This window comes from Periophthalmus magnuspinnatus, chromosome 16 (assembly GCF_009829125.3).
Source record: "Periophthalmus magnuspinnatus isolate fPerMag1 chromosome 16, fPerMag1.2.pri, whole genome shotgun sequence".
Lineage (NCBI taxonomy): Eukaryota > Metazoa > Chordata > Actinopteri > Gobiiformes > Gobiidae > Periophthalmus > Periophthalmus magnuspinnatus.
The window spans coordinates 30,144,346-30,168,025 of record NC_047141.1 but is presented as its reverse complement, the minus strand read 5'-3'; the positions used below and the strand labels follow the sequence as shown (position 1 = coordinate 30,168,025).

Sequence of the window (23,680 nt, the reverse complement as noted above, 5' to 3'; positions counted from 1 at the left end):
ATTTACAGAAGACATTAAAATCAAACATAAATAATTATCATAAAATTAACATTAAAACAGAAAAGTACAGAATAAAAACCTTTTTATCACATGCACAGATAAACAGAACAGTCTGAGTCTGGATTTAAACATTGTCAAAGTCGAGGTCTGAGTCACATCTTCAGGAAGAATGTTCCAGGTTTAAACTGAACAAAACTGAAATGCTAATTTACCAGGTTTAGTCCAGGTTTAGACCTGGTTTAGCCCTAGTTCAGTCCTGGTTTAGCCAATGTTTTGTCCTGGTTTAGTCCTGACTTAGTCCTGATTTAGTCCTGATGTAGTCCTGGTTTAGTTCTGGTTTAGCCCATGTTTAATCCTGGCTTAGTCCTGGTTTATTCCTGATGTAGTCCTGGTTTAGTCCCAGTTTAGTCCTGGTTTAGTCCTGTTTTAGTCCCAGTTTAGTCCTGGTTTAGTCTCGGTTTAGACCTGGTTCAGTCCTGCTTTAGTCCTGGTTTAGCAACGATTAATCTTCTAACTGTGACAATAGAACAATCCTCGTCATTATCGTAATAATTATTTGGACTGTACAGACTTTAGAGTTTAGAGACGGACAAAAATACATTTTTAAAGACAGAGTTGTTTTTAAATCAAAATGTAAAAAAAGAAAAAATATTTCTCTTTTGATTGACTAATACATGTAATTCAGAAATAATCTCGATCTGGAAGTCTCCATCTTCAGCCTTTTTTTGATGATAAAATGTATTTAAAACGTCTCAATGACTCGTCCGTCACTAAAATAATCCTCAGCTGCAGCTCTAACTCACTCTGTCAAAAAGTGCATTTTCAAAATAGTTTTAAAACAGAATTTCCATTTTCTTCAGCTTATTTTCCAGCTGAATAGTTCCTAAAAAGTGTCATTTTCAATTTTAACTTGCAGCAAAAAAATCCCCATTTCCCCTCAATCCCGCTGTCATTATCCCACATTCACATGGAGCAGACTTTTGGCGCGCTGGTTTCCCGTCTTACCAGCGTCCTTGTTCCAAACGGAGAGCACCCTGAAGATGAAGGCGCTGAACGTGGCAGCGAAATAACCCCGCCAGTAATTCCTCACAGCAAAGTAGGTAGACGTGACCTCAATACTGAACAGGACCCCTGATGGTGGAGAAGAGACGGAGCAGACCGGATGGAGAGAAAAGGAGGATGGGAAGAAGAAGGAGAGAAAGATGTTTGAAAGCACTCGAAGCCTAGAGTGTAATTATACTCAACAGGAGAACCACATGTAGTCAGACTAACACAGGTGCATGCAGGGTAAGGACAGGGCACATGAGGAGAACTGGAGAAAACTGTTGATTGAAGATAATTTAATGCAATAAATGGAGACTTCTACTTTAAATATGTTTCATACGAGCATGAAAAGCTGCGTGGGTGGTGATTACAGCCCATAGATTGTTTGCTAAAGCCTGAAATAGTAAAGTACGGCTAGTAATATCATGATTATAATGTAGATTAACTGTATAAATGTGGTGTTTGAGTTAGTAGTAGTGGTTTGAAACACTACTGGTGCAGATTAGCAGCTACAGATTAGTGGTAAATCAATAAAAACAATGTAAAACTGTTAGTATCTCGAAAGGCAAATTCATTTATTGCACTATTTTACATCTTTTTTTGCTGTTATCTTTGTTTAGAACACGGTTTGGAGTCATTTAGAAAGTATGACAGCAGACTAGTCCTGGACACATCTGCTTTTCCTCGAGGTTTCTCTTTTTCTCACTGGGTTTTTTGAGTTTTTCTTTGCCGAGGAGCAGGGTCTAAGGACAGGGGGCGCTCTGGGACAGTGGTTCGTGCAAGAGAAAGGTCTAAGGACAGAGGATGTACTGGGACAGTTCTCCATTTGCTTGTTTACTGTTGATTAATTTGCTCGTCTGTTTCTGTTTCATTGTTGATTTTGTAACTTTAACCCTCTGGTGCACAGCGGTCACTGCAGTGGACAGCTACTAAAACATAACTTTCTCTTTAATGCACTGGTTTAAATTGTGGAGCTGCATATCATCCTCTGGAGTGCTCTCTGCTGCCACACTCCATTGAGGTCAATTCAGTGGTCAGTTGGTGTAACTGCAAGTAAATTTCCTCTGATTGGTTTTCTTATTCAGGCCTAAATATTGCATCTATACAGTGTTGAAGTTTCCCAAAAATGTTGAAATATTTTCCAAAGCATAAAAAGAAACATGTGTTTGTATATTTACAATAGAACACAAGTTAATTCCTTTTTACAGGCAGTTCACAATGTTGTTTCATGTCCTGAGAAGAATAAAACACTTCAGAAAAAGGCTCTCATAATTCATGCATCAGAGGGTTAAGTTGGTTAAATTAAGTCTCATGTTCAGCCCTAAAGAGGCGACGGCTGCTGTTGTGATTTTGGGCTTTACAAAAATAACTTGAACTGAACTGACCACTCCTCTAGCTGACAGTCGCAGATTTAGAAAAAAATGAAATGAAAAATAATTATTTTAACATATGCCCATTGTCCATTACAAAGGTTTATGTATCTAAATGCAAGAGAACATGTGCATGTAAAATAAAAAAAAATAAAAATAATGGCCTTATGGAGAAAAACAGCTTTTCATTAGTTACATCAATAAACACCAACGTTATAAAGAGAACGGGTTAAAACGATCTGAGAAAACGATCTGGAAAAAGCACTGACTGCACACAAGAAGATTAGAGCCTTTATTAACAAACAGCACATGGACCAAGCCCCCGGTCACAGCAGGAGCACAGGCAGGAGGAGCACAGGCAGGAGGAGGACAGGCAGCAGGAGGACAGGCAGAAGGAGGACAGGCAGGAGGAGGACAGGGAGGAGGAGCACAGGCAGGAGGAGAACAGGCAGGAGGAGCACATGCAGAAGGAGGACAGGCAGGAGGAGCACAGGCAGGAGGAGCACAGGCAGAAGGAGCACAGGCAGCAGGAGGACAGGCAGAAGGAGGACAGGCAGGAGGAGAACAGGCAGGAGGAGCAGAGGCAGGAGGAGAACATGCAGGAGGAGAACATGCAGGAGGAGCACAGGCAGAAGGAGCATAGGCAGGAGGAGGACAGGCAGGAGGAGCACAGGCAGGAGGAGGACAGGCAGGAGGAGCACAGGCAGGAGGAGCACAGGCAGGAGGAGGACAGGCAAGAGGAGGACAGGCAGCAGGAGGAGCACAGGCAGGAGGAGGACAGGCAGGAGGAGGACAGGGAGGAGGAGAACAGGCAGGAGGAGCACATGCAGAAGGAGGACAGGCAGGAGGAGCACAGGCAGAAGGAGCACAGGCAGAAGGAGCACAGGCAGCAGGAGGACAGGCAGAAGGAGGACAGGCAGGAGGAGGACAGGGAGGAGGAGCACAGGCAGGAGGAGAACAGGCAGGAGGAGCACATGCAGAAGGAGGACAGGCAGGAGGAGCACAGGCAGGAGGAGCACAGGCAGAAGGAGCACAGGCAGCAGGAGGACAGGCAGAAGGAGGACAGGCAGCAGGAGGACAGGCAGAAGGAGGACAGGCAGGAGGAGAACAGGCAGGAGGAGCAGAGGCAGGAGGAGAACATGCAGGAGGAGAACATGCAGGAGGAGCAGAGGCAGGAGGAGAACATGCAGGAGGAGAACATGCAGGAGGAGCAGAGGCAGCAGGAGAACAGGCAGGAGGAGCACAGGCAGTGGTACAGTACCTCCTAGTGGAGTGCCGAAGCAGCAGCCCACCCCCACAGCGCAGCCCACCGTCAGAATATCTGTGTACCCGTACGGGTTCTACTGACACAGGGAACAGGAGCCACAGGAGCCGGGGAGGAGCCGCCGGCAGTGAGGAGCCGGGGGAGAGCCGCAGACAGTGAGGAGCCGGGGAGGAGCCGCAGACAGTGAGGAGCCGGGGGACACCGGGAGGGAGGGCAAGAGGGAGGCCAGTGGGCAGGAGAGGAGAGAGGGGCCGAGGAGGAGCACCCAGGAGGGACGGAGGAGATGGAGAAGCGCAGGTGAAGAGTGAGGAGAGAGAAAGCAAAAGGCAAAATGGCACAAAGTGAATAAATATTGTTCATTTAAAGGAAATTTAGAATAAAACCACCACCGACAGCATCAGATAAACCACAGACACTGAGCCATGCTGCGCAGCCACAACACAACACTGCACAAAAGTGATATTTAACTATTACAGAAAATTACACATTATTCCTTAGATTTATTTGCATTTGTTCTGCTAAAACGTACAGAATATGAACCTTAAGCGTATTTAAATATAATTAATAAGGTTAGATTTGCGTTTATCATTGAGTTGCAAATCACCTGTTAGCATGCTAGCTCCCCAGGTAAACTAGCATTAGCTTAGGAGTCTAGAGTTGACGTTTTTGTAAAATGCAGTGTCTTTGTAAATATTTTAATAAAGACATTTTGTTTAAGTATACTTATAACATTACAGAAAGGATTTTGTAAAACATTTATATGCAGGTAAACACTGCTTGGCCAAAAAATAAGTCGCCACCAAAAAAAAAAGGGTCACACACTAAAAACGCTCTTACTTTCACTTTTAAACACAGCCCTGAGTTCTACTGTTGTTTTTCTTCGATTTGATTTCACCAAACATTTAAGTGTCGCCGATCACGATTTTTTCTGGCCATATTTCTGTCTCGAAGTCCCCACTATCACTATCCTTCCAGTTTTTAACAATGCGCTGGACAGTTCTTAACCCAATTTAAGTAGTTTCTGCTTCTCCTTAGATGTTTTCTCTGCCGAAGCTGATGATTTGACGCTTCTCAAACAGAGGAATATCTTTTCCACGACAGGGGGATGTGTTTTTCGACCTGGTTGTTTAAGAAATTACAAGTGTCTCATTGCACCAGTTGAGGTTAAATAAGTTGTTGCAGCTGAAAGATTGTCACGATCCCTTCTTCTTCTTCTTCTTCTTCTTCTTCTCTTCTTCTTCTTCTTCTTCTTCTTCTTTTCTTTTCTTTTCTTTTTCTTCTTCTTCTTCTTCTTCTTCTCTTCTTCTTCTTCTTCTTCTTCTTCTTCTTCTTCTCTTCTTCTAATTATTTCCGGCAGGCTGTACGCAAACAAAGCATAATACTGCCACCTCCAGGTTGGATCAGTTCATGTCAGTTATCATTAAATTTTATGGTAGAGCCCGGTGGAGAGCAGGAATCTTATTATCGCCTTATCGATTAAGTACGACATTTTCGATTCAGAAAAGATAGCAGCTATTGAAAATGTTTTTAGTCCTAACTCTGTCAATTTAATGAACAGGCTTCTTCTTTCTCTTGCATGGACCTGGCAAAATAAAAGCACATTTAACCGTCTCTGGCTGCCCACAACTACACATTCCACTAGGATGTTTTTTAATAACTTTAAGGCACCAGCCCACAATGCCCCAGCCTGAGTCTTGTTATGTCACAATCCCTGTCTGTGGGGGGCAGGGACAGGAGGTTGGAGCTGGAGGAGCGGAGGAGGCGAGATGGAGTGTGGTGGTGGAGCAGGTCTGTGAGGTAAAGAGGGGCCAGGTTGTGGAGAGCTTTGAATGTGATGAGAAGGATTTTGAAGTGGATGCACTGAGGGACGGGAAGCTAGTGGAGCTTGTGGAGGACAGGAGTGATGTGGGTGTGGGTGAGGAGCCGGGCAGCGGAGTTCTGAATGTACTGTAGTCTGTTGAGGGTTTTGGATGGTGTACCGTAGAGGATGCTATGGCAGTAGTCGATTCTGGATGTGATGAATGCGTGGATGAGAGTTTCAGCGGCAGAGAAGGTGAGTGATGGGCGGAGATGGGCTATGTTTTTGAGGTGAAAGAATGCAGTCCGGGTTATGTGCTTGACGTGGGGTTCAGCTGCACCCGCGGAGGACAAGAGGAGCCAGGACCTGACACTCAGCGCCAAATCATCGTCTGTGTATCTCTGTGGTGCTCCCTGCTTGGCTCAGTTCATGTTTTTTTTTTTTTGCTTTTTGACTCTGCTAAACTGGATACTTTTGCTCCTCACCAGATCTCGCTCCCTGGACCCGCCCAGCTCTCGTATTGCCCATCCTGTTTCCGTCTTTGCTACTCCCGCTCTACCCCAGGACCGCTGCAAACACCCCGCTCTCGACTCACCGTTTGATCTACCATCATTTTTGCGCTTTGCACTTCTAAACCGTTCCCCGAGTTGTGTCTTTTTGGTCCCTCCTGTCGGACGTTACGACAAAAATAATCGCCCCTGCAGTAATTATCCAATAGGAGGCTCGTACCTATTTGCTTCGTTAAATCCAGGTGGCCAGGCAGTGTATAATGCAAATAATTAAATTGTTTGTTTGTTTTTGTTTTTTTTAGCTAGCTAAACCTCTGTCACAAAATGTACACTCAAAAAGGTCAGATTTGGTTAAAAACGGCTTGAATTCAGGAGGAGGGAGGGCAAGAGGGGGGAGGGCAAGAGGTAGGGCAAGAGGGGGGAGGGCAAGAGGAGGGGAGGGCAAGAGGGAGGGCAAGAGGAAGGGCAAGAGGGGAAAGAGCAAGAGGGAGGGTAAGAGGGAGGGCAAGAGGAAGGGCAAGAGGGAGGGCAAGAGGAGGGGGAGAAGAGGGAGGGCAAGAAGGAGGAAGGGCAAGAGGAGGAAGGGCAAGAGGAGGGGGGCAAGAGGAGGGGGAAGAGGGAGGGCAAGAAGGAGGAAGGGCAAGAGGAGGAAGGGCAAGAGGAGGGGGGTAAGAGGAGGGGGGCAAGAGGAGGGGGAAGAGGGAGGGCAAGAGGAGGAAGGGCAAGAGGAGGGGGAAGAGGAGGAAGGGCAAGGGGGGGAAGAGGGGGGCAAGAAGGGGGGAGAGGGGGGGAAAGAGGGAGGGCAAGAGGGAGGGACAGAGGGAGGGCAAGAGGAACAGTCTTTGCATTTTGTTTTCAGAAGTTGTAAGAGTTTAGAATAATTTAGTAAATATGTTTAAATTCTGGTCACTTTATCCTTTCTAGGGCTAATGCAGATGAACGCATAACAGTTAAGATTCATTTCCACATGCACTTTATTTGATCATAGTTTATATTTTACTTTTATTCGTAGTTTTAAGTTGCACTATTTGCACGTTCGTGAAACTGTTTCCTGATCTCTGAGTCTGATATTGAATCGCTCTTTCCTCGTCTGTTGTTTCTATTACAGGAGGACAGATTTGCTCCGTGTCGTGGTGCCAGGTGGAGCATTTTGAGCCCGGGCCAAGAGAGAGAGAGGGAGAGACTTGCCTCCCACAGGGGCTGCGAAACAGGTGGCCACTCCCACGGCACACGCACACACCAGCAGGTCCTGATTATGGTTGTCATTCTGGGGGTCAAAGGTGAAGCGTGTAGACAGAGCCGGGAGCCAGAAAGCAAAGGGTTACAGAGGGGGTGGGGCGGGCAGACAAGAGAGACGGGGGTATGGGAGTTCACTGTTAATTGACATGCCAGACATTACCATCATACTATTAATACAGTGAGACACAAACACAGACAACGTGTGCGGGACCGTCCAAAACAAAACCATGATGGGATTTGAGGGCGTCAGCGGGGAGGGCGGCGAGACGCTTTAAAGAGCAAAACACAGGCTCCACACGCGTCTAAAACATGTCAAATAGTATAAAGTATTGATTTTTTTGGGCCAGTGGACTGGACTTTGACGCCCGTTATCAGCCTGTGTGTTGCTCTATAAGAAATCACTATTATTATTATTATTACTATTTATATTATGCCTTATATTGCACATTTAGTTGAACGAATGTCAAGAAAAAGCCAAAATAAGATCATATTTAATCGCCATTTGCATTAAAATTGGTTGTGGCTCTTTAAATGTGTTTACAAATGTAGTATTTTTAGTATTTCTTGGATCCAGGTGGTAGGTCAGGGGTGTCCAAACTTTTTTCACCGAGGGACACATACTGAAACATATTTGAAGCGGAGTCAATTCAGGGAGTCAAATTGTGCATTTAACGCGTTTGACAGAGACATTGTACCTTTAATAAGACTTCGAAAACTATTTTTAGGTCTGTCACAAAGAAATGTGATTTTATTCAGGTTATAGAGGTAGAATTGCTCAAATTTGTAGTAAAAACAAAAAACTTCCTGATCAATTGGGCCAGTTTAGGAGGTCATGAGGGCCAACAAAAATTGGTCTGAGTGTCGCATTTGGCCCCTGGGCCGTAGTTTGGACACCCCTGCAGTAGGTAGTAGAGTCCTGACCTAGTTAAAGCCACAGTATGTAACTTTTTAGCCAAGAAATACGTATGTTTTTTTTTCATTTTGGTTGTGTTTATTGCACTGAAAAACTTGTAGATTTACCTCTCTTGCCTGTTTCCATGGACATTCTTCACAGAGAATGATGATGATTTAATGCACTGTTTTAAGGAATGATGCATGTGCCACCTCTAGAAAGTTACATACTGTACCTTTATCTACAGGTCTATCAGTAACTACAGTATTTATGTGTAAACAGCCTAATATATGGTATAACTGTGATAAAAACAGCATTGCAAGCCAAGGCGACACAAACATATGAAGTGTTTTACAAGGATTTACAACAGTTAGACATAAAGTAACACAGATTTTCTTTGGTCAGGGTCTCATCTTACCTCATACACGCCTGAGAAAATGGACATGAATCGACTGAGCACCGCAGCACAGATACTGGCGATGTGGACAAACGGCCCCTGGGAAGGATACGAGCGCAACCGTGAGGTACAGGGCCACCACAATCCTCCTCATGACAACTACAATATCTAACACACCAGTCTAAACTAGGACAGGATGTATCAGAGCAGATAAATCACATATAATTGCTGGATGTGACAGTTTCCCTGCTAATGTAATGGGGAAAATGAATGTACGCTGCAGCTGAGGACTTGAATAATTCTGGTTGGTCTCGTGAGAGCGGTAAGTGAGGAAAAGCATGACACGAGATGATTTATTACAACCCACGCTCTGAGAATGAAAAAAAGAGAAACAGTGAAGAGCCCAGTGTAGTTTCTAATGATAAACAGGGCAGAAAAAATAATCACAACTGGACCAATATGTGATTTAAATGGTTGTAATTAGGAAATCACAGCTGTAATCATTTAAATAACTTATGTAATCTTTCTGCAAACGGCTAAATATTTACTCCTGCTATGCAAAAAACTGGATAATTCTGTAGTTCAGACCTGTACGAAATGTATGAGATTCTTGTATTAGTTATACAAGGAATACATGAAAAATATACAAGAAACATATGAGAAATATACAAGAAATATGGAAAAAATATGCAAGAAATATACGAGAAATATACAGAAAATGTGCAAGAAATATACAAGGAATATACAAAAAATATATGGAAATATATGACAAATATGCAAGAAATATACGGAAAATATAAAATAAATATATGGAAAATACAGGAGAAATATACAAGAAATAATATGTGATTTAAATGGTTGCAATAAGAAAATCACAGTTGTAATTGATTTAAATAACAACTGTAATCTTCCTGCAAACAGCTAAATATTTACTCCTATTATGCACAGAACTGGCTAACCCTGTAGTTTGATCCTGTACAAAAGGCAGATTCTTGTATTTTAGCAGTTCTTGTGTTCTTTCAAATGCTAATGCCCCTGGATAGTTTATTTGATTTTATTTATCTTCATATATACAGGGAGAGCCCAATGAGAGCACAGAGACTGTCCTTTCCATGTGCGTCTTGCTCAAAGTCCATTTACAACATTAAAAACAGGAGCAGGTGTGAGTATAAAAGTTTGTTACCAGATCATTAAACTGCATTTGTGGCACCAAAGTCTCTAGTTTTGCATGTCCTTGAAATATATACTCCAGTTTTTGTGAAGCAAAACAGCCAAAAGCCTTTTTCCCGTCTCATTTCTGGTGCAGCTTGTCCTTGATCTTAGACAATCATCTGATCTTGTATTAAATGTTCTCTTATCAATGTTCAACAAGCAAGTGAGATATCCAGGCAGCCTGAAGTATTCCCTTATAAATAAACATCATTCACTGAAATTAATCAGTGTTATCAAAAAAAGATGGTGTCTTGCTACTAAATTTCCAAATTCAATACCTGATAGTGAGTTTTTTTAGACAATAGACCATCATTTTCAACACAAAATAGTGCAAAATAGGGCAGTCTTATACATACTAGATTTGTTAGTATTAATCCTTCTTCAAATGAGTATCTTGTTTCTGGACTAGTTTCTTTCTTTCTTTATTCTTTATTTGTCAGGGCCCATTTACAAATTCATTAATCTTACAAAAGAAAAGATGATTTGAACCAGATTTAGCTACAGCTGCTTTCCATGTGCAGTCCCTGAGCAGAACACACATTAAAACACACATTTCATTACGTGAATAATAATGAACATTTCATCATTGACATTAGCAGGAAAATCCAATACATGATGTTTCCTACAGTCTAAACCAATTTAAAAATCAATTATGTACAGGTTTTTACACTTTTGACAGCCTTGCTCCTGGATGTGCTTTTAATAACTGGATTATTTTATTTTGATTTATTTATTTTTTTTATTATTTTTATTATTTTATTTATTATTATTATTTTATGTATTTTTTATTTGTATTATTTATGTATTATTTATTTTTTAATTTTATTTGTATTATTTTATTATTTTATTATTTTATTTTTTATTTGTATTTAATTTTTAATTTTTTTGTTATTATTATTACTTTATTTTATTTTTTTAAGCATATCTTTTTTAAGTTATGCATGCCCATATTTGTACTTATTCAGTGTTTTATGTTGCACTTTATCCCCAAAGAAAGTTCCTAGTTTGTGAGCTGTGTTCACTGACGAACGATGGCAATAAAAGTTTTCTGATCTTCTTATGAACAAAATCCTACTTTTAAAAACATACATTCCAAATCTGTTCACAAGGTTTTGTCAGTAAAATTGCAGTCCAACATTTGTCCAGTTGTTCAGTGTTCGGTGCAGCCCTGACAAACAGAAGCACAGTTGTGTTTTTACCTCTTTTCCCACCGGCATGCCGCTGCCCAGACCCGCGGTGAGGCCGATGACTTTGGCGATGAAAGCTTTCAGGGTTAAATATTCCTTTAGCACCACGCCTCGTAAAATGGTTTTCAGCTCAGGGATACCAGAGCCTGTAGAGGACAGAAAGTACCAAAGAAGATAAACTGTTTAAAGAGCCTGTGATCTGTGTTCTAATGTTGTTTCCTCATCACACACAGACCTGGAGTTGTGTTTTTTCATTCACACATGTTTAACACAAAAACCTGCAGATTTAGCCTTAAGTTCTTCTCTCAAACTGAAAACACTCCGTTCCACCTTGTGATGTCATCATGTGGTGATACAGGAAGTGCTCCACTGTGTTTTTAAACCCCACACACCTTCATTTCTAGAATCATTTGGATCATTTCAGTGTCTGGAATTTCCGATCTCTAATGAAACAAAGGTAAAAACGTAGCTGTTAACTTGAAAACTACCACTTCATGATATCACAAGGTGGAACAGAGCATTTTGAGCTTTGCAGATGTAAACAAAGTAATAATTTTATCTCAGTATAGTACTGTACTATCTTATTATTAGTAATATTACTTTTCTTTCTCTTCTATTTAATCTTATTAGTATATATACACTTATTTCTGTTTGGTTCTATCTCATTTTATTCAGTCATTCATTGTATTTTTTTTTCTTTTATACATTTTCTGCTTTCATAAAACAGCGTGTCAAAATAAAATGACAAAAGTAAAATGCAACAACCTGCCAAGCTTCAAACAGTTTGCGTTGCACAGGTTGATGGAGGCTGTTTCAGGTCTTTTATAAACTGCATAGATGTATAAACAGAAGTATGTGCACAATCTACACTTCTGTATGTAAAACTTTTGTATGTTTGTGCCTTATACAACAGTGACCATTGTGAAACATCAAATTTAAATTAACTGAATTGAATAATAAAGTGTTTGTCATGATGCACGCATGTTCTGCCTCCTGTGTTGTCTCCCTGTGTGCTTTCCCCCTCCCTCACCTGCCTGAACCTGGAGCTGGGCGGAGTTCCTGGCTCCTCCCGCGCGCACCTGCATCCCATCAGCGCAATCAACGCCACCTGCCGCGGATAAGAGGAGCCAGGACCAGACACTCGGGGCCAGATCGTCCGCGTGTCAAACGTGACTATTCCTGCTGGTCTTTTGTACTCTCTTGTTACTGCTGTTAGTGCTGATTGGATTTTTGCTGCCCTCAGATTCCTGCTCCCTGGACCGTCCCAGCTCCTCTGCCTCTGGCTCTGCTCCTGGCCCCGTGTTCCTGCTCCGGTATTGTCTGTCTTGTCTCCACCATCTTGTCTCGTCCTGCACCCCAGCTAGCACCTCGCCTCCTGCTCTGGTCCCCGCTCCCTGCCTCCGTCGCCTCTGGCTCCGTCCCTGTTCCTGTCTCCCGCTCTGGTTCTGGTTACTCCCTGTTCCGGTCCCCGCTCTCCGCGACGCATTCCCGGACCGGACTCTGGCTCGCACCTGGCACCTCGCCCCTCGCCGGTCTAACCTGTACTTGTCTGCCATTTCACAAACTGTAAATAAACACTGTAAACTTGCCCCGAGTTCTGCACTTTTTGGTCCCACCTGCACCAGCCTACGACAGTGTTACTCAAACGTGTGAAAGAAACAAAACACAACTCCAGGTTTGTTTTTGAGGAGGAAACGACATTCCAACATTTCTTAAACCTCACAAGAGTCAGTTTTGAGTCATATAAGACCTTTTTAAAAATGCACTGTCATTTTTCTAGTGGAGGAATTTGCTTGTTTCCGTGGAGATGTTATTGTTTTGCCTGAAATATTCTACAGTAAAGCAAAACCTACGTAAGTTAATCAAAGTTAACACGATCAGCGCTGCACAAAAAGCACAAAAAGAGTCAATCGTTCGGCATCGTTGGACGTGTCGGCGAGGAAATCTGTGTGTTCTTTTGTTAGTTTTAAATCAAGAGCGCTGTAGATTCCCCGGAATTCGAGCAGCAGTGAGCAGTGAGGTGTAGTGAGCCAAGGATTTGGATAATATAGGACCTTTAATCATGTTTTAATATTGTTCAACCATCAGAATCGTGCTACTGTTTGTTTCTGTTCACATATTTGAGTATTCCGCGCAAAATACTTTGATTTTTACTCTTTAAGTACATTTTTAAACAGGTATTTTAATGCTTAAGTAGATTTTTTCATGTGATACTTTTACTTTTCTTGTTTTTGCTTCGGTATCTGCACTTTTAAGTAACAAAAGTGAGTACTTCTTCAATCACTGCTCTAATAAACGTGAATATATATTAGTAGAGCGAGAAAATAAAGCAAAACAGAGGCATTTTCACACGTGACAACCGCTAATAACGCCCCGTCCGTTTGTGTACATAGTGGCTCCGAGTGGCTGTACAGTTTAATTTATTATTCATTAAATATGGCCCCACCGCAGTCAAACACATTCACGCTCGTTTGTGTCAAAGGGAACGCGGCGATCGCTGTCAGGCTGCAAAGAGCTTACCGATGGCCTGCGGGGAAACCAGGTGACAGAAGAGCGACGCAAACATGACCAGGATCATGGGATAAGTCACCCACGCCAGGTACTGCAGCGGCACGTTCCCCTTAAGCTCCCCGTGTATCCACTTGTACACTGGAGCGACATGGAAATACAAGGAAAACAGCACAAGGTTTTAATACAAGGTGAAAATGTAAGTCATTCAAATTAAAAAACGAGCTAAAATACGAGATTGGATCCACGAGAACGAGATAATACGAGATTTTAACGTGATTTTTAATGTGTAAATTGTGAGATTCAGTTTCTAATTGACAAGTTTTGACTCGCTTTATTAAATATTTGTGTTTCCGTTGTAGTTTTGCTTGTTGAAACTCACCAAAAACCACGGGATGTCATCGTGTTATCAAGGTCAAAATAAGTGCGATTAACGATTATATCAAAGTAATTATTAAAATTGCTGACAGCTTAAACTTGGAAACTACATAAAATGATTCATCTCGCGGATTTTTTCTCATTTTTAAACAAATTCTGTAGTATTGTTGGTACTAATTGATACGTAAACCAGTATGGAGAGACAATACTCAATTTAACAACTATCAATACTGAAAAAATCCCCAAAAACAACAGAAAATTTGATGTTTTAGCGCTGTATCGAATGCGAACTGTATCAACACCAGTATAGAACCACATGGGAACTTAAAGAACACATTATTACACTGCCTGGGCAAAAAAAAAAAAAAAACAAGTCTCCACCTGGATTTAACTCAGCAAATATGTTGGTGTTGCTGCAGTTGGTCCGGTCGAGGTTCAGCAGAATGAGGTCACCTGAATAAACTGAACCAGGTTATTCCATCAATGGATTTGTTCTTCCCTGATGACACGGACAGATTCCAAGATGACAATGCCAGGATTCATCAGGCTCAAATTGTGAAAGAGAGAGACAGGAGCATGAGACAGAGAGAGACAGAGAGAGAGAGAGGGGCAAGAAGGGAGAGAAAGGGAGGCTGAGAGGGAGAGGGGGAGGAAGAGAGAGAGAGAGAGAAACAGAGGCAGAGAGAGACATGCACAGAGAGAGAGAGAGAAAGAGGGGGAGGGAGGCGGAGCGAGAAAGAGAAGCAGAGAGAGGGAGAAGCAGAAAGAGAGAGACAGAGACAAAGAGAGAGAGAGAGGAAGAGAGAGAGGGAGACAGAGAGAAATAAAATCAAAGAGGGAGAGAGAGGGCGGCAGAGAGAGAAAGAGAAGCAGAGAGAGAAAGAGAAGCAGAGAGGGAGAAGCAGAAAGAGAGAGACAGAGAGAGATGCACAGAAAGAGAGAGAGAGAGAAAGAGGGAGAGGGAGGGAGGGAGGGAGGGAGAGAGAAATAGAAGCAGAGAGGGAGAGAGAGAGAGGGAGGCTGAGAGAAAGAGAAGCAGAGAGAGAGAGAGAGAGACATCATTTTCACACATGGATTGTCCACCACAGAGTCCAGACCTTAACCCCATTGAGAATCTTTGGGATGTTCTGGAGAAGCTGCAGCGTCAGACTCGACCATCATCAATGCAACAGGTGGAAAATTAATGCCACACTGGATGGAAATAAATCTGGTGACATTGCAGAAGCAAAATCGAAACAACGCCACAGTGAATGATCAAAGCTGAAGGCGGAACAACCAAATATTAGAGCGTGTGACCTTTTTTTTTTTTGGTCAGGCAGTGTATTTTGTGCTGAAAATGACATTCTACTGTCAAAGTGTTATTTTATTTCATTATTGTGGCATCAAAATTTAAATTGTTTACATTTTTTCCCCTTGTAATCAAACTGTAACTTGTAAAACTGCAGGTGATGTCAACAAATGATTAAAAAGTAATAATTTCTAGCGAGTATCGAGCTGTTTTCATAGGATCGAAATCAAGTTTTAGCATCGCGCCAACACTAATCCAAATGTAAACGTGAAAACTAAAAACCCACATGATCATTTTCCTCATGATACAAACTCCCGTCGCAGTTTGGTCTCGCGTGATCTTTCAGCTCAAGTTCTCATCCCATCCCCGTTAATTAACTTTCATAAAACCTTTGTACTTGTACCTTGGAGACTCTTGGCGCTAGCGTAGTCCATCGTCCAGCTGACCAGGGCCATGGCCAACCCAAGAAGAACCAGGAAAATCCAATCCTCCCCCATTTTGTTCACGATGTAGCGCCGCACACGAGCCAAACAATCTGCGGCACAACACAGAAGTCGATCAAACACAACGTCAGAGTCTGGTATTAGAAGTTTGTGCGAAATGATCTTTTGGATGAAGCTCACGAGGGAAGATTTCAAGTAATTATTGTGAATAGTTGTAGAGGGAAGCAACACGGAGAATACTGGAGAATTGTGGTATAAAAGTTCTACTCAAACTCTTGAAACTCTACTGTAAACATCTGGACTTACCTACATGTCGCTTTCCTGCTACGTTTGTGTGTACGAGATCGCAAAAACTCACCTCAGTTTTTATTCTAGACATGGGCAACTAGTCTTGTCACGATAACACAATCTGAAATAATATAGACAATAAACGATAACATTGCAACTACCGGTAATTTATGCCATTTATGACACAATATTCCAGATTCCAGAGCAAATTTAAACCATGAAAACTATCTTAAATCTACAATAATGCTAAAAATTATGAGCTACATTAAATAAATACCGTATTTTCCAGAGTATAGGTCGCACCATCCAAAAAATGCATAATAATGAAGAAAAAAAAAAAAAACGATTTAAAGTCGGGAAAGTACGGTAGTAGAATTAAAAACTTTAGTACTTCGTTTGCATCTGTAATGAGTCAAACAAGTTATTAATTCAACCTTTTATGGCTTAAATCGTAGCATGTAGCCAAAAAATAACAAAAAATTTCCAAGTAGTACAAAGAAAATATGCACATGAGAAATATTGACTCCCCAAAAATATTGTTCCTGCTTTCATTTACTAAACGATAAGTAGTTGTAGTAGTAATTATCATGACAGGCCTGTACGCAACGAACTTCATGCCTCTCACTTCATATTATAACTTTTTGGCTTTTATGGGGGAAACTAAATATAGTTGCTCATTCTGAGAGTCCACACTTCACTGTGATTGTGTAGAATTTTATGTAAAATCGTTAAACTTTATCCAAACTTTTACTAATTTTACTCATTTTGTACTCGTGGAACCTCAGCAGACTGTTTTGCTCCATTACTTCTGCGCTCACCTTGGCATTTGGAGTATGGGCGGGGCTTCATGCTGGAGGAGGCGTGGCTGTGGTGGGACTCGAGGGCGGGGGGGTGATGGTGGTGCCTCCGCCCGAGCCCTTTGCGCCCCCCGCTGGACGTGCTGCCTTCTCCGGCTCTTTTCCTCCATTGTCTCTCTGTGAGTAAACGCGCTGCCTCTCGACGGGCAAAGTTTCCCAGCTGCTCCCTGTACTCTCCGTACAGCTGCAACAACAACGAGTACACACTATTTAAAGCCCAGCAGAGAAGGAAATATACTACACAGAATAAATGAATAATACATGGAGTTCTACAGCTCCAGGACGCATAAAGCTTTTACACTGCGGCGTAAATTCAATGCTCTTGATGGAGATACAGCCACGTCTATGAACTGTACTAAGAACTTTAATGGACAGTTTCATTTGCAGCTGAATAAGTCAGAAAATGCAATAATATTTCAGCCACTTGTATCTGCAATCTTGTCCTTTCGGTCATTACCCAGAGCTCATGACCATAGGTGGGGGCAGGAACATAGATTGACCGGTAAATTTTGCCTTTCAACTCAGCGCTTTCTTTACCACAAAGGACCAATACAGAGACCGATCCACCTGTTAATCTCACGCTCCATCCTTCCCTCACTCGTGAACAAGACCCTGAGATACTTGAACTCCTCCACTTGAGGGGGCTGGGCAGCTAAGGTGGTGTTCCAGGCATATCCCACCAGGAAGAGGACCCAGGGAAGACCCAGGACATGCTGGAGGAACGTGTCTGGGGTGAGGGAAGTCTGGGAGTTCCCCTGCGACCAGGCCTCGGATAAGAGGAAGAAAATGGATGGATGAAATAATAATGTGAATCACAAACATAAGATTCAGTGCAATTCGCTTCAGTCAAGATGTGAGACACTGGCGTGGCTCTTTTTAAAACATAAATTATAACTGTATTGTCACTGTCTTTGTCTGTTTTTAAAAATGGACCATGAGTCTGGAATAAAGATGAATTGAAACTGAATATTACCACATTTGCATTGACGTAGCTTTCAGTCTGACTTTCTGAACACCAGTCACGCATGTGCAAAACCTACAGTATAACTCCATGAAGAGCCCCTGTTTTTGCATAAAATATCTCCACTTATGCACAAATAGTACCTAGTAGTAAGAGTAATAGTACATAGAACCTTTATTATTATTAGACTTAGACTACGACAGACTTTATTGTCATTCAGATGCAGAAGTGTGGAAATTTCTTTGCAATTATGTCCCACGCAGAACTCTAAAAACAGCAGCAGAATAAAACATAAAGTCCTCACTCGTTAAGATTAAAAATTAAAATGAAGAGTGCAGCAGTGTTTTGTAAAATGCCGATACATTTCAGAGGAGTTCAGTGCACGAGTCCCGTGAACGCTGCAAAAACGTCAGCAGAGAGAACAGTGAGGATATGATGTTGTCTTCAGTGTCTTTGAAGGATTTTTTTTTCTTTTCTTTGTCTTTATTTATACAGGGGAACACAATGAGAACACTTGGGCTCCTTTTCATGGTTTAAAACGCGATACAAACAGAAAAACAAACAAAACAAATAAGTATCATGTCCATATAAAACATTAAAAACAGGAGCATTATGTCACTTCTGTCAAAAACATATCAAACTTTGCTTTTCCTTGGAGTTTATTCCATTTTTGTGAAGTAAAACAGCCAAAAACCCTTTCCCCGGACAATTATCACGTCTTTCGGGTTGAATAATGACCCCACTTTCTGAAATGATTGTGAATAAATCATTTCACTTAAGGTCGACAGAACAGATGTTGAACTTTGTGCCAGTTTTTGTTTCACGCAGGCCCAGTAATCTGACATTTAAACCGCAAATTCCACTGCAGAATTCTGACCTGTGTCCAGCTCACCTTTAAACTACAGGATTCAGGAATGTTGGAACGCCACGTGAACGCAACCAGTTTGTATAATAAGCGCCTACGAGCATGCACAGCCCTGTATATGGCGGTCAATAAATAACACAAGTGACAATTGCGATTTGAAGAATGGTCAAAACTAAATTCTGTCTGTCTGCGTGTAGAGTTTTGAGATAACAGAGTGGAGTGTGTAAGGGATACACACCAACCTGAATACTCTGGCAGACAGAAATAGACAAAATGGGCATGGAGATTGGAAAAACCCCTCCCAGAGAAGAAGCAGGGGTCTTGGAGTGAAGCCAGAGGAAGAGATCCTGAAAGAGGGGACATGCCTCATCTTCCCCTTCCAAGGATCTGAGAGCTTTACACTTAGACGCACACACACACACACACACACACACGGACACACACGTACGCGCAAGGCCTGTAGTCCACTAACAAAATTGTTGGTCGACTAAAGACGTGCCCTGTTGATGGATTTGTCGATTAAAAGACGGCGTGGCAAACGATTTCAAAACTATTAAGTGTCTCTACGTATTTGCACCAAACCGCACGTGCAAAAACAAGTATTTGTGCAGATAAAAACAACTAAAACACATATAAAAGCGATGTTTTCGTATAAAGCGATGAGTTGAATCGTGAGTTTAATGTTTAATGAGCTGCCTTTTTGCATCAACACAAAAAAAAATCACAAATCTTCATCTAACTCAGTCACTCATAAACTTCTCGTTTCTGCTATTATCCCACGTAAACTTTTATCAACGCTCAAGGCAAGACGCCGCGTGATCCCGTGTTAAGAGGCAGCGCTGCACTTGTTAAAACCATCCAGGGCTGTAAAATACTGCAGATCTATGGCTGTACCCAACGCGGTGCAACTGAACCCCGTGGATCGCATGTGCCTGAGCGTACGGCCGAGCGAGGAGCTAAATCATGAGGAGAAGCGACTGCCGCGCATTTCGGTCTCATGTTCACACAGGAAAGAGGAGATGGAGATAGGACCGCGAGGAGGCCCGGCCGAGGAGTACCACACGCACTGGCCGTAACTTATAAAATATACTGTAAATACTTGGCAGGGTAGTAGTTTAGAGTTGGAGCCTGTTTCTCCACCTAAAGCTTCAGTTTCCTCACGGATAAACAAGAGAAACTTATATTATGATCCAAGTACAGTTGTTCCTCGCTATATCGCGGTTCACCTTTCGCGGTCTTACTGTTTCACGGAATTGTTTTCTCCCCGACAAAACCCACAGTGTCGATGAAACGTTCTGCACCGACAAAGGCGCCTACGAAGGTTTGAACTTTGAGCGAGTTTAAACGAGAGAGAAATGTGAGAAAATGTTAACGCCTGTGTGAGAAAAGTGTATAAAGTGTGTGGGGAGTGGTTTTACAGCTGAAAACATAGAGAATAATTGTAAAAATAAAGCTGATAGTTCGCGGATTTCGACTATTGCGGGTTAATTTTACACCATGACCCCCGCGATAAACGAAGGACCAGTGCAGCTGAATTCTGGTAAAGTCATTTGGTTGCATTTAGAGGACAGTTACTTCCCTAAAATCAAAAGAATACACGATCACGCAATTGAGTCTTTAAGCTGCAGAGTTTTAGATAGAGTTAAAGTTGCATTTATTGTCTCTTTAGGATAAATCTGTGCTCTGTAGTTGCCCCAAAGCTTCTGGGGACCAATCTCCAGATGTTTGAGCTCGTCTCACCACTTTACCTGGAGGATTTTACCTTTTTTTATTGCATATTCTGGGGTGATGTGTTTGGAACAATACCTATGCATGTTGTTTAATATGAACTGTTTTCTTAAAGGACAGCGCCACTGATCTGCAAGACACGAGTTGCCGCAGGACGTTGCCAAAATGCCAGAGACCGTCATTATAATAAATGAGTGAACACACAGAGCAGGTGTCCAGCAGTTGCACCATGAAACGTTTTGATACCTCTAAATCATCATGTTGTCTATTTTAAACCGTGTTAAATGCCACAAGCCACAAACTCTTAGTGAAAACAATGCCAGAGCGGTGCTGCGTATGAGCACTAAAGCAGCGAGGAGAAGTTTGTTTATCCCGTACTTAAACACAAAATGGGCCGGGACGACAGCGACAAGGTGTGAAAACGCAAACATGCAAAACGCTGGTGCAGGAGACTATTACAACACTTATGTATTTGTTAATAATAGTTAAGTCGAAGGATAAATCTACCATGTATCGGTGCATTATTTTTCTATTAGTTCTAAAGTTTTTTTGAGAATTTGCTCTCATAATCAAACAGGGTCGCAGTAAAAACACATCTGTAGCTCAGTATGAAGCATTAAATTCAATACGTTTTTCTTTTTCACGCCACTTTTTGAGCTTAAATATGAAAAGAATATGTGAAATGTGCATTAACTGAACTGCATACGTGTATACTGACTTCTTGTATTCAATAATCTGCTCAAAATAAATACAAAAAATAATGAAATGTAAAAAAAAAACTCAATCAGAATCAGATTGCCAAACCATCAGGAAAACTGTTACACCCATAGAAAGTAAATATGCACAGTAAAAAGTTATATACTTCCAATTTCTACTCATAATACAGCACAATAACAACTACAAAGTCTGCCATCTAAAAGAAAACCAGCTCAACAACAGCAAACCTAAGTCATTTTCCCTTCAAAACCGCTCAAGTTTAACAACATTTTCCCTCATATTCATCCATTTTGTGATATAAAAGATAGAATATTTGAATTTCGGATCATTTCCACAGCTTGAAACTCATGAATACAACGTTTAAAAGCTACAAACACGAAAGGCCCATTGTCTCTTTAAATCCAGATCAAATTATCAGTGTGTTTCCAGGTGCGGTTCTTTACCTGCTCTTCGTCAGACGCCCTGGACATGTCCTTTAGTGCCGTGAGTCTGTTTTCTGTCCCATATAAATCTCACAGTGGACTACATATTAACGCCAAAGCCTCATCCATCAACTACATCAAACAAACACAGCCTCAAAACCAGAGACGGGAACATCAGAGACACAGACACGGCTCTAAACATCGTGCTACGCTTTTGTCCGCTACGTATTTATAATGACGATATTGATCTGAAACAATTTATTAAAAGAAGCATGTCTGGTGATTTCCAGTTCTGCGAAGATTCAGACTGGTCACTCTTTGGTTTCTGGGTGAATTCTTGACTAATCCACCGCTGCTGCTCAAATTTCGATAAATCTACAGCGCTCTGGTTTTAAAACTAAAGAAATAACACAAAAATCACGTCTAATGATGTCAAACGAATGACTCTTTGTGCTTTTTGTGTAGCACTGATCATGTAAACTTTGATTAATTTACGTAGGTTTTGCTTTACTGTGGAATATTTCAGATAAAACAATAACATTTCCACGGAAACAAGCAAATTCCTCCACTAGAAAAATGATATAGTGCATTTTTAAAGCTCCTATATGACACAAAACTGACTCTTATGAGGTTTAAGTCATGTTATAATGTTGTTTGTGCATCAAAAACAGACGTGAAGTTGTGTTTTGTTTCATTCACACACGTTTTTCCAAAGCTCAAAACACTCTGTTCCACCTTGTGATGTCATGAAGTGGTAGTTTTCACGTCAACAGCTATGTTTTACCTTTTTTTTTTCAATAGCGATTCACAATTCCAGGACTGAAATCATCCAAATGATTCTAGCGAAGGTGTGTGGAGTTTAAAAACACAGCGCAGCACTTCCTGTTTTACCACATGATGACATCACAAGGTGGAACTGAGTGTTTAAGAGAAGAACTCAGTGTAAATATGCAGGGTTTGTGTGTTAAACAGGTGTGAATGAAGCAAAAAAACACAACTTCAAGTCTGTTTTTAATGAGTAAAACAACGTTATAACATAGATCAGAGAAAAGCGTAACACCGGCCCTTTAAACCGTAGGGGCCCTGGTGCGGTGAAGTGGTGACAGCGTGAGAGATCTGCGCTCATTCTTCACCGCAGTGTTTACACGTGTCACAAAACAGCCTTGTACTTTAACAGCTGCATTCTAACTATGACATCAACGCGCTTGTTTACGGTAACGTTCTCATGCTTTTGGACAAGTGGCATGTTCAGCCCCCTCCACGTATGGACTTTACGGTAAAAAGAATCACACGCTCCCCCCTTGTTATGTGGTTTCAGTGTCTAACTTGATTATAAAAATAAAAAATACAGGTTGGTTGAGGTTTTTAAAAAGTGGAACATTGGTTTTAGATCCAAGAAAACATTAAATCAAATACATTTACCATATTTTTTGGATTATAAGTCGCACTTTTTTTCATAGTTTGGCCAAAGGTGCAACTTACGTATATGTTAAATATGTTTTTTTCTATTTTTTAGCTGGTGCAACTTGTAACCCTTAAAAACCTAAACAAAAATACAGAACAGAATAATTTGCAACTCCTTTTCAACCTTTACTGAACTGAATAAACTACAAAGACATGATATTTAATGTTGAAACTGATAAACTTTTAAGCATTTCTCAACTTTCCCACTCTTTTGTTGCCCCTGTCCCAGCATCATATTGAAAATGAGTGAATATTTGTATAAAAACAATAAGGTTTATCAGTCTGAGCGTTAAATATCATGTCTTTGTAGTTTGTTCAGTTCAGTATAGGCTGAAAAGGAGTTGCAAATCAATGTATTCTGTATTTTTTTTGTATACTCCAGTGCGACTTATACTCCAGAAAATGATGTAATGATCTCTTGTTTCCAGCACATTTTTAAAACATATTCTGCTCCAGTGAGATCTCCAAGTACACACTGTTTTATATTATATTTATATTCAACCACAAAGCCATAAATAAACATTAAAACGTATATTTGCCGAGCTAAAGAGGCTCTATAATGCAAATAAAACAAGCAATATATACGCACAATGCAAATAACAACTCTCTAGAACAGTGTTTCTCAAACTGTTGCCCCTGGTGGTAAGAAGAACCCGCTGCATTTTAGGATTTATATTATTTAGAAAGAAATCCTTTAATGTTTTTGTTCTCCTTTGGGTTCTTTCTAATTTGACCTTATCCCTGGTTTAGTCTCATCTTGGACGAGACCTGATAGAGTCCGAGTTTAGATCTGGCGGTGTTTGGAAAACCGAATATCATCTTATGTGGTGTGGAAAGTTGGTGCGCATA

General features: G+C 41.3%; 2 protein-coding genes across 3 annotated transcripts in view; both read right to left on the bottom strand.

Annotated features, from left to right (window-relative positions):
• The window catches only part of zyx (zyxin), a 282,791-nt gene that overhangs the window by 159,784 nt on the left and 99,327 nt on the right, over positions 1–23,680 (bottom strand). The gene's annotated exons all lie outside the window — the stretch shown is intronic.
• Positions 1–23,680, bottom strand: part of clcn1b (chloride channel, voltage-sensitive 1b) — an 80,980-nt gene that overhangs the window by 37,590 nt on the left and 19,710 nt on the right. The window contains exons 3-9 of one of the 2 annotated variants that reach the window (XM_033980504.2): positions 16,636–16,858; positions 15,490–15,621; positions 13,433–13,561; positions 10,925–11,058; positions 8,535–8,612; positions 3,676–3,754; positions 1,006–1,131 (exon numbers count right to left, since the gene is read on the bottom strand). In XM_033980504.2, the coding sequence (XP_033836395.1) occupies positions 1,006–1,131; positions 3,676–3,754; positions 8,535–8,612; positions 10,925–11,058; positions 13,433–13,561; positions 15,490–15,621; positions 16,636–16,858 (901 nt within the window). The remainder of the gene's footprint in view (positions 1–1,005; positions 1,132–3,675; positions 3,755–8,534; positions 8,613–10,924; positions 11,059–13,432; positions 13,562–15,489; positions 15,622–16,635; positions 16,859–23,680) is intronic. The other variant, XM_055228121.1, reaches the window with a different exon arrangement.